An 11,754-nucleotide genomic window follows, 5' to 3' on the forward strand; every position below is an offset into this window, starting at 1 on the left:
AGCGGTGTCAGAGAGTGACAGTGAGGAGGATTTGAAAGAGGAGGAGGAATGGACCGCCGTTCGTCACAGAAACAAATGCATCACTGAGTCGGTCCCCGCCGGTGTGACGACGGGGAACAAGAGCAACGGCCTGCTGCCACACAGGACCTCGGAGGAGGTGGGTGGAAGCCATCATTCAGTCCTTCAAAATAAAATAAGCAATGAAACAGAGGGAGCGAGGAAAGCAGCGCTAACCCTCCTGCACTGTGTTTTCTGAACATCCTGTTGAAGCGTTTTATGAGTGAGACACCAAACCAAACTTGGTCGAATGCTCCTCGTAAAATATAATTGCTTTGGCAAAATGACAAACTTTATTGGGTGTGGTGTCATTAAACTAATAAATCTCAAGAGGGCGAACTGGCACTCGCTGTCTTTGTCCTTTCACACTGTAGTGATCACATGTTGTCAGCCTGTTTTGTGTGTCACTCTGCTGTGTTTCAGGAGCCAGAGTGGGATGTCAGCAGCGCATTTGTGGCCAACGCCGCCAGCCACATCAAACTCAAAGGCCTGAAGAACAGAGCAACACAGATCTCCAGAGAGAACGAGGAGAACGAGGCCCGGAGCAGCCAGGTGCACACACACACACTCACACACACACACACACACACACACACACACACACACACACACACACACTCACACACTCACACACAGACACACAGACACACACACACACACACACACACACACACACACACACTCACACACAGACACACACACACACACACACACACACACACACACACAGACACACACACACACACACACACAGACACACACAGACACACACACACACACACACAGACACACACACTCACACACAGACACACACACACACACACACACACAGACACACACACACAGACACACCACACACACACACACTCACACACACTCACACACACACACACACACAGACACAGACACAGACACACACACACACACACACACACAGACGCACACACACACACACACACACAGACACACCGCACACACACACACTCACACACACACACACACACACACACACACAGACACACACACACAGACACACACACACACTCACACACACACACACACACACACACACAGACACACACACACACACACACACCGTTATGATGAGTTTGAATGAAGTGCGTTTCACAATGATAATGGAGGTAAACTTACTGTTTCTGTCAATGGAGTCCGGTCGCTTTGAGGAGATTTAATTGAATGTTTTGTACCTTAATTCATTATTTTATTGTCCAATTTACCATTGATTTTATACATTTTTTAATAGACCTACATTATTGGTTTCGAACACATTAGGTTTGGACACAATATACTAAGAGAACTGATGTGATTGCAGACGGAGAGCACAGAAGAAATGAAGAGGAGGGGCGAGTCTCTGACAGGTGAATCGATGTCTGACCTTTAGATACACGTTGTGCCCTTTTAATAACTAATGAAGAAGATAAACACGTATTTACGTTGTTTAGGTTAATTCAGTCCATCAGATTCCAAATATTGTGTGAATTTCATATTTCATTGACTTTTTTAAGTTCTCATCTCATCCTCCAATATGAATGAGTAGTGTTAATTAACCTGAGACTGTCAGACCTAAAGGGACTTCTAAAGGGACCCTGGTGCTCTGAAACACTACCGCTTTTGTCCACAGGGGTCGCCAGAATCAGCACTAAATGAAAGTTCCACGTAGTAGCTTTAATATGTTGTGTTGAGGCAAAGTTTCAATAATAGATCAGGGATAGATGTTAGCTGTTGTTAGTTAGTCGTTAAAACTTTACTGAGACATAAAACCACAGAATAACTTCAGGTATTGTCTACTGACATTGCTGCTAATGCAAAGTTTTAAATGCTGGTTCACCCAAATTACAAAAACATATTTTCTCACATTCCATAATACCTCTGCGCTCAAAGCTGTGAAAGATGTTCCTTTTCATGAACAAAGCTCTGGTTACTAAGAATAATTCACAGAACACACTGTCGGTAAAAAGTCCTCATAGTTTAAAAGTGTGTGTGTGTGTGTGTGTGTGTGTGTGTGTGTGTGTGTGTGTGTGCTTTCTCCAGTGCAGGGCATTCAGATGTTCGAGCAAGGCCAGTACATCCAAGCGGTGGACATGTTCACAGAAGCCATCTACTGCAACCCCAAGGACCACAGGTGACATATGACATCTGACCTGTGCAGCTCAGCGACAGTGACCCTGTCCTCTCCTGATGGCACCCCACCTTCATCCTCCTCCTCCTCCTCACGTTCACTTTGGTTTGACATCAGTGTCTCTACGCGACTCCCACAGGTTCTATGGAAACCGCTCCTACTGTTATTGGTGTCTGGAGCAGTACTCGTCCGCCCTCGCAGACGCTCAGAGGTCCATTCAGCTGGCTCCCGATTGGCCGAAGGGGTACTTCCGTAAGGGGTGTGCTCTGATGGGGTTAAAGGTCAGCTCACAGCAGACATATACGTTCCTACAGAACATTAGATTTTGCAGTTTGTGATTCAGCATTTGGACTTAAAATGTATCTTATTACAATATTTATTTTTTTAAAACACCTGCGTACTAGTGTAAAAAATGATGTGTGTGTGTCTGTCTGTGTGTGTGTGTGCGTGTGTGTGTGTGTGTGTGTGTGTGTGTGTGTGTGTGTGTGTGTGTGCGTGTGCGCATTCCAGCGGTTCAGTGAAGCAGAGGCGGCCATGGAGCGGGTGTTGAAGTTGGATCAGCTCTGTAAGGAAGCCTCCAGTAAACTCCTCTCCTGCCGCGTCCTGCAGCTCACGGTGAGGAGAACCGAGGCGTCCATCAAGAACTTCATGAATTGAAGTGAACTGAAGCGTGCACATAAAACCAGGAGCTGAAATCAGTCCAGTTCCAGCTTCCGGCTTCTTTCTTTTGTATTTGTGTATATAATTGATTTAAGAACATGATATCAACATGTTAAATCCAAACCAAATGAACTGTGGTGAATACAGACGTGTGGTTAGCTGGCTGTTAACAGGTCAAGAGGGACCAACAGTCTGGACGTACAAGAGCTGAGATTGTTTTCTAGCTGTGATGACCAGGTTGAGGCGGTCGGTTAGAGCCGAGCGTTGTCCTCGTCTAAATGTCGATGACGTGTCGTTCTTGAGTGCATTTGAAAAAGAAAAGAGACGTTTCCATGAGGTGACTTTGATGTTCTTACCTCTTGACTTTCCCTGTAGGAGCTGGGCTTCGAGGAGGAGCAGAGTGAAGCGCTGCTGGAGAAGTTCACCACCGTTCAGGCGGTCGTCACCTCACCAGAGGCCCAAAGTAAGAGCTCAGCCGCAGCCCCGCTTGTGTCCACACGGGGGCAGCACCGCTCTCTGTTCCAGTCACGTCACACATCAACAGCAGAGACCGGCAACACTTATGTGTAAAGATTATTAAATACATGGACAGTAAGATATAAACGATCTATTATGAACAGCACACTGCTGCAAAGAAAGGGGCAGAGAAATATGTAGTTTACAGAGTAGAATATATTCAGTATATTGGATATGAAGATGTATCAGCAGTCTGGACTAAAGCAGACATGCTGCATGAACTGTAGAGTCCAGTGGGAGTTTATTGTTTATTGATATGATGTTACAGTAAGTAAGTGCTGTGTCAGCACATTAGTGTACTTTACAGCAGACCACAGTGGTTCATCGTTGTAAATACATCTCATTGATGCTCTGTTTTTGTTGTTTTGTCTTTCCATGATGTCTACTTCCTGTCTCCTCTTTACTTCCAGCACTGAAGGACCAGAGTGGGTACGTGTCTGTAATAGACAGTAGTTTAACAGTATCATTCTAAACATGACGCAAATCAATCCTCTCTTCTTTTCATAGTTATTCTTTTTAAATGTTATCATACGTACGCTGCGTGTAGTAAAAAAATGATAATATAATGCAAATATGAACTTCTTTGTTCTCTCCTGCTGACTTCCCTCTCTCTGTCTTCCAGGAGCTGTCGCTCTCTGTGGGTCGGGAACATCACATTGGAAGTGACAGAGAAAGACGTCTTGGACGTCTTTAAAATGTAAAAACACTGAACATGTGTGAGGACACGTTGCATGTTTAGCCTGGAGTCATGAATTCAGTCTTTAGGGGTAAAGAACTACAGAATAAAGCCGTCAGCTGAGGCCCATCTAGTTGTTCCAGGACCACTGCAATAAGGAGATGGACTTCACATGAAGTTGTTCTATGAAGGGTGATAAAAAGCTCCAACTGTACGCTCTGTTTATTTTGAACAAACTCTGGTTGTTTTAATAAGGAAGTGAGGACATAATTGACCTTTTTCCATCATTCTGTGAGCAGCTGTGATCTGCTTTTATGACCAAAATAGATATCGGTCAGTGTCGAGCTCATCGATAAACACATTGCATTTCCTGTGACTCCTTCACAATAAATGTCAACTGTTTTGCCAGTTAAATGCTTTTAATGTGAAGCTGCAGCAGGAAATGTTCAGTTTGCATTAGCAGTAACTTAATGTCCCAACAGACACCCAGTTCGTAATACTGCAGATATTTAAATATTGCAATACTTTCATCAGTGTGTTACCTCATTCAGCGATCGATGGTGACTTATATTTGAGATAATTGCTTTAAGACATCTGCATGAAGCATCACAGGTTGATCAACTTCAATAATGAAGAAACACGATTGTGTTACACTGAAATGAGAAAAACTGGTATCACCTAAAACCACCATGAAATCTTTAGTAGTTATATTTATCAGCAAAAATATCAATATTTAACATTTCCAAGTAGTAGTAGTATCTGTAGTAGTTACAGAGGTATGTTGGTAAATAGTAGTGGCTTTAGTTTAGTCACTGAGGTAGTTAAAGTAGTACTTGTAGTAGTAGTGGCTCTGTTATAGTCACACAGGTAGTTAAAGTAGTACTTGCTTTAGTAGCAGCAGCAGGAGTAGCAGTAGTACTACTAGTTGTAGTGGTATTTCTACCATAAGTAGTAGAATGGTTGGTGTACTACTGGACTCATAATAATGACTCTATTAGCTGTGAACACTGGACATGAAGGACGTTTCCTGCAGATCTGTGCCTCACTGCTTTGCTGTAGTTTTAGAGGCTCTGTGTTTCCATGATTACAGGGTCGGTGAGATAGAGAGCGTCCGGGTTCTTCATGAGCGTTTCTGTGCCTTCGTCAACTTCAAGAATGCCAACATTGCTGCCAAAGCCCTGGAGAAGCTGCAGGTGAGTGAGGTGCAGGTGAACGAACCCGACGTGACGTTTGTCCTCGTCGATGTCTCGGTGTACTTTACGGTGCCGTGTCCTCCTGTCCAGGGCGTGGAGCTGGGGAGCTGCAAGCTGGTGATGAGGTACCCAGAGCGCTGGACCCAGCGCACCGTGTCCCCCATGCAAAGGATCAACGCTGCAGGACCACAGCAGAGCTCAGCAGCCGCAGGGTACCGAGCATCTCACTCTGAACCTGGATCTTTGTGGTGCTTTGTTTCAGAAATGTCCTCCCTCTGCAGATGAACACTTTGGTTCCTTACAAAGTCGAGGATTCTATCACCAGCTTTCACGTCTTTGAGTTGCTTTAGGCGTCAGAGATTAGTATTAAAGGGACCGGTCACCCCCAAAATCATATCCTGTTGCGTTATTTATCTTTCTAGATGGTTTTGGTGTGAGTTGCCTCTTGTTGATGGAACTCAGCTTGTGGTGCTTAAAGCGGTGAAAACAGTTGAGAGACATTTGGAAAAACTCAACAGCAATGTCTCTTTTCAGAAATCTCTAACACTCGGCATCTCACACCTAAACAATCTGGATTGACTAACAGCACTGCGGGTTAGAGGAACATTATGTGATTTTGATTTTGGGGTGAACCCGCCTTTAAGTTTTGGTTAACGTTAAGGTGAGGATTAGACATGTCGTGAGACATTTTAGGTGACGTATTGGGAAGATTATGATCATTGATGATCCTCGCAAGATAGACATCCAAAAAAAACAACGCTTTAGGAGTTAAACATGAAACATGAAAAATGAATAATAAATAAAATAGTTGATGCTGATTTTGAATAAATAAAAGCATTGTTTCTCTCTTTTTTGCATTTGCACAGTGAACTGTTCTTTACATTTAAGGTCAAATTAAACTGAAACCTCATTTAGTGACTCAAACTACATTTCAGAAAATCCCACTTCCTTGGAGCAACGTCCATCGACACCAATCAGTGACTTAAAGACTATAATCACAGTGTAACACAGAAGTGCACTGTTGGCATCATGTATTGATGTTCATTGTTTCTGAATGTGACGCGGGGTCCTCTCCTCTGGTTCTGTCCACGCAGGTCCAGACGGTGCGCACCAATAAGCGGAGACGAGTGCTTCTACTGGCAGACCACAGGCTGTTTCTACGGCGACAAGTGCCGCTTTAAACACGTAGCAGACCAACAAGGTCGAGACAAGAAACCGTGGCAACCTTAACCGTGTCCCCTCCCAACCCCAGCAGCACCAGGGCTCATGGGAGAAGGAAGCAGGAACGAGGACGGGAGGACGGGAGGACGGGAGGCCCGAGAACACCGACAGCTGAACGTGTGAGACGGAGAGAGTCGGATACGGTTTGTGTGTGAGCGCTGACGTCGGGGGTTGTGACTCGGACACCATGAGGAACATTACGGCGCCCGGAGCTCAAGCTCAGTAAAGACTAAGTCACATGATACTGTGAAACTTCTGATGTAAGAAGGTCCTCAAAGGAATTGAATTCATTGGAAGTGAGGCATCTCTCAGCTCCATTTGGATCCTAAAAACCCTGATGAACTCCTGGTGTCTGCATGGAGATCCCTGATCTGTGGGAAGTACGTCATCTGTCATCAAAAGAGGTTTATTTGGACGAATGTGTTTGGTTGAACCATATTGGAAAACCAGCTCAGTGACAAACTGTATCTCTTGAACACCACTGTTGAACTGCTTTAAAGGTCCAGTGTGTAGGATTTTGGGGGATCTTTTAACTGAAATGTAATATTCATAACCATCTTTTCATTAGTGTAAAATCCCCTGAAACTAGCAATTACTGTGTTTTCATTAAGCTTAAAAGGAGCGCTTCATATCTACACAGGGAGCAGGTCTTCTTCACGGACTCCGCCATGTTTCTACGGCCCAAACACTGACTCCAGAGAGTCTTTGTTCATTTTTATGTAACCTGAAGGTAACCGTAGTTCTTCAACGGACGGGTATTCAGTTTGATGCAATCTGCAACCTCACCACTAGATGTCACTAAACCCTACACACTGGTCCTGAAGTCAAGAGTCATTTTCATATAGTATTTGAAATGTATAAATATTTGGACAAAAGAATAAATAAATAAAACCCACATTTCAGTTAGTCTCGAAAATCCTGACTTCACACACACAGAATCACACTCTTTTTGTTATGATGACATATGTTTTTAGGCCAACAGGAAGTTAACCTCAACAAACAGCCAATGGGATTCTCTCATTTGATTTTGGAAATATTACAGAAAATGAACTCTGTGGCAAACAAACGTTTATGATGCGTACAGGTTTTGTTCAGCTACTGGATCTGTTGCTTGTTCAAAAATAATTTGCCAAACTCTGGTCACAGCAGACACAGGAGGATTAAAAACACGTATATACAGTATACATATGTATATATGTATATGTTTATATCTCTAACTGTAATTTTTATACAACAATTTCAAGAAGTTCATGCATCGTTTGCAAAACAGCAAGAATGATTTCTTCATTTCAACTTGAGGGTTTTCAGTCATTGGTCTGTTCATGCATACTAATAGTATGAAGCGGAAGGAAGCCAGGCCGGTTTTAAACAGCAGCGTTGAACCAACACCAGAAGACACAAGCTGACTTCAAAGACAACACCCTCCTTTTTAAAGTAGAATGTTTGTGGTGACTTACTGACATAAAGTGTTCCTGATCTACCTGCTGATTTAACAGAGAGGAGCAGCTATGAGTTCAACAGCAGCAGCCGCTGGATTTGTTGTCTTCCTTCTCTCTGTACAAGGTACTGTACATCTACATTTATATTGTGAGGCCGTTAGTGCTCCTCAGGACAACAGAGGAAGCTGTGTTTTCAGTTCATAAACACATCTGATGTTATAAAATGTGGTGCAACATTGACTTTTCTTTCTTTAGATTGAAGTGTTTACAGGACGACCAACACAGAGCTGTTTTTAACAGCAGCAGCATCTCTGTACACTTGTACCTTAACATCATAAACTGTATAAACTGAAGAATCGTGCTCCATTAAAGACAGTAAAGTTGTGTTTATGTGGATGAAAGTAATGACTGTATGAACATTAACATGATCTCTCTGTGGAACTTCCTCTAATCGTTCAGCGTTTCGTTTCATTCGACCACATTTAGAGGCTGTTATTCATTGTGATTCTCTTCCTGGTTGGTGTCTCTTTGAGTGACATGTTGTAAGTTAGGGCCAGAGGGGCCCCTGACACTTTGAGTCCGTTCAGTGATGCTCCCATGATCGTAGCTTTGATCTGTGTTACAGATAATTGATTCACTGACAGATGCTGTAAAGTCAGATTTTGTGGTTTTAGAAAAACAAATTACATTTTTGAAAATTTAATTCACATCTGAAGTTTGTGTTTGTGTCGACTTCTGACTGTCAGTGATCTGTTATCTACATCACACTATTCTCTCACTCCTCAGTGTTCTGCATCTCTCTACAGTTTCCATTCACTCTGCAGCAGCTGACCACAGACAGAGAACCACAGAGCAAAGAAGACTCTTTATCTCATGAACTGCACCCTTCTAATATTTAAACTTCTGCTGTTTGATCTTGTTCACTGTGTTTAAGTTGACAGGTTCAATACATTGCTGTTCCTTCCAACTGCAGAGATCATGTGTACATCGTTGACTCTTTCTTTACTTCACTACTAATGAGAGTGTGTCCTCTGATGTTGCTCTGAGTCTGACTGTGGTTCCTGATGTGCTCTGTGTTTCAGTGATACAGAGTCAGGATGGCTGGGGAGTGACTTACACTTCTACTGAGGTCTGTGCTGTAAAAGGATCAACAGTAAAAATACAATGCAGCTACACATACCCATCTAGAATACAGCACCGTGATATCAGCAACACATTCTGGTTTACTAAAGAGAAAGATGGTGAACCTGTGAGTCTGAGAACAGACTCTGAGTATTCAGGTCGTGTGCAGTACTATTGTTATGAGAAGAAGTGCACTCTGAGAATCTCAGACCTGAGAGAGAGCGACTCAGCTGAGTACAAGTTCAAGTTCATAACAAACCAACCAGATGAGAAATATACTGGTTCACCTGGAGTCACTCTGTCCGTCACAGGTAACATTTTAATTCACATGTTAATCATCTACAAATGTTCAACATCTAGAGAACTAGAATATAAATGTCTTGTGTGAATGTTGACAGTTTAACAAAATAACATTTCTGATCCTTCTTCACAGATCCAGGTCTCCAGGTGGAGGTGAGCAGATATGATTCTACCTGGTTGGAGCTGAAGTGTCTCAGCAGTTGTGTTCTGCCTCGTTATCCTTCCTACTTCTGGTACAAGAATGGACAGAACATCTGGACAGGATCTTCTTATTCCGTCAACTTTGGTTCTTCAGACAGCTACTCCTGTGCTGTAAGAGGATATGAGGATCACTGTTCTCCTTCAGTGTGTAAGTTTACTCCACACACACTGGTACAAGAATACAATTATAATCACAGCTGTAAACACACTGAAGTCTTCTAAGTCTTGTGACAGCTCCAGGATCAGCACTCTGGACAGCTGCTGTGATACTGTGGTATATTTTCAGGCCTTACACAGTACAGCGAAGACCCCAAGTGTAGATGTCTTAGATGAAAACCAGATGTGCAGGAGACCAGGGGCAGAAGGGTGGATGTGTAGAATGAGGGGGCCCCATACATTCTCTTACGTTCCGCCCAGATGTAAACATGACATGTACCCTATATAAAGATGAAGCGAGCGCCCTAGAAGCAGGGACTTTCGGATTCGACTTGAGACCTCCGGACGATCTAGACGTCCGTAATGGCATGTGTTGCTTGTTTGTAATAAACTTTATTATACCAGCAAGAACAGTGTCCACGGAGCATCCTTCATCATCACTTCAACAGACCTGTCGCATGCAAGAGACTACAATACATAATAGAGATAGTCTGAAACAAAGAAACTGAAATATTAAAATGCTAAATATTCTATGATAACATTATAATCTTTAAGTATGTTTATTCTTTTCTCCTCCAGATGCTCCAAAGCTTCCCTCTGTGTCAGTGAGTCCCTCTGCTGAGATAGTGGAGGGCAGTTCAGTGACTCTGACCTGTAGCAGTGATGCTAACCCAGCAGCTAACTACACCTGGTACAAGGTTGGAATTCAACACCATCTCAGTGACAATTCTAAGCTTGTCATCAGCTCCATCCAGTCCTCTGACTCTGGACAGTATTACTGTAGAGCTGAGAACCTGCTGCGATGGAGGACGTCTGAATACATCAATGTTGATGTGAAATGTGAGTAAAATACAGGTAATAAGGAGCAGACAATCAATCTGTCAAATTGTTTGCTCTTTATCAAAAGGAGCACTAAACATGAAGTAGAGTTTAGGCTTAAAATGTTCAACAAGAAACCTACAAACTGTTGAGTTTAAAAAAAAAGGTTTCATGAGGCCCGTGGTGTTTAAATAAAGATTCTATTGATCAACTTATAATAATCTATATTCATTTCCAGATGCTCCAAAGCTTCCCTCTGTGTCAGTGAGTCCCTCTGCTGAGATAGTGGAGGGCAGTTCAGTGACTCTGACCTGTAGCAGTGATGCTAACCCAGCAGCTAACTACATCTGGTACAAGGAGGATGAAGACTCACCAAAAGCATCAGGACAGATCTTCATCATCACTGACTTCAGAGCTGAACACAGTGGGAGTTATTCCTGTGAAGCCCAGAACATGAGAGGACGTAGTAACTCCTCCTCATATCTGATTGCTGCGTCAGGTAAATCATCCTATGAAGTTATAACTCCACTTTAACTCCGACTGTTGTATCAGGTGAGTTTCTCCATGACACTAATCGTCTGAATAACAAACAGCATCGTCTGATAAGTTTATTCATGAATCAAACCTTCTAATAAGGTAAAGTATTGTTTATCTAATAGTGGTGCAACGGATCATAACACTCACGGTTCAGATCGTATCTTGGATCAAAATCACAGATCATCACAAAAGAAAAAATTTAACTTTTAGATCTCTGATCATGTTTTGCTGCTGATACTAATAGCCAATCATTGATGATCCATATTGTTGGTAGTTTATAGCATCTGGTCTACGAGGCTCCAGATTACATTTTTTTGCCACCGTCCCAAAAATCATTTCATCCGCTCTGAAGTCTGTAAACCATCAAACATTCTACATGTCATCCTGTTACTTTGTTATTGTCATCTAGTGTTTTTTCATAAAAACACACAATTCAAATGATAATGTCACGGGGTATGGTGGAGGACTCAAACGCAGACCAGAACTAGAGTGAAGCAGGTATTTAATGAATACTTAAATCAGAACAGGACACTTACAAGAACACACAGGGAACCCACAGATGAGACAAGAGACGAGGGGGGAAATCCAGCAGGAGATGCAGAGCAGGCAGACGTGGGGAACAGGACAAGCCAACCAGGAGGGTAGACATGGCAATGATCTGGCAAAGAGTGACCGAGAGGCAGGGGTTTAAATAGTGGCTTGAACAGGTGAGGGGAG

At 42.9% G+C, this 11,754-nt stretch overlaps 1 protein-coding gene across 1 annotated transcript in view; it reads left to right on the forward strand.

Annotated features, from left to right (window-relative positions):
• Positions 1-7,358, forward strand: part of LOC142940095 (uncharacterized) — an 18,843-nt gene extending 11,485 nt beyond the window's left edge. Inside the window, exons 5-16 of the mRNA XM_076082991.1 lie at positions 1-157; positions 481-609; positions 1,391-1,436; positions 2,110-2,200; positions 2,337-2,478; positions 2,708-2,812; positions 3,233-3,320; positions 3,784-3,802; positions 3,996-4,070; positions 5,140-5,242; positions 5,333-5,454; positions 6,337-7,358. The exon at positions 1-157 is cut by the window's left edge and continues 17 nt beyond it. Of these exons, the coding sequence (XP_075939106.1) occupies positions 1-157; positions 481-609; positions 1,391-1,436; positions 2,110-2,200; positions 2,337-2,478; positions 2,708-2,812; positions 3,233-3,320; positions 3,784-3,802; positions 3,996-4,070; positions 5,140-5,242; positions 5,333-5,454; positions 6,337-6,472 (1,213 nt within the window). The 3' untranslated portion in view covers positions 6,473-7,358. The remainder of the gene's footprint in view (positions 158-480; positions 610-1,390; positions 1,437-2,109; positions 2,201-2,336; positions 2,479-2,707; positions 2,813-3,232; positions 3,321-3,783; positions 3,803-3,995; positions 4,071-5,139; positions 5,243-5,332; positions 5,455-6,336) is intronic.
• The last annotated feature ends 4,396 nt before the right edge of the window (positions 7,359-11,754 follow it).

The sequence above is a fragment of the Anarhichas minor genome, unplaced genomic scaffold (assembly GCF_050575085.1).
Source record: "Anarhichas minor isolate MPS153535 unplaced genomic scaffold, ASM5057508v1 ptg000114l, whole genome shotgun sequence".
Lineage (NCBI taxonomy): Eukaryota > Metazoa > Chordata > Actinopteri > Perciformes > Anarhichadidae > Anarhichas > Anarhichas minor.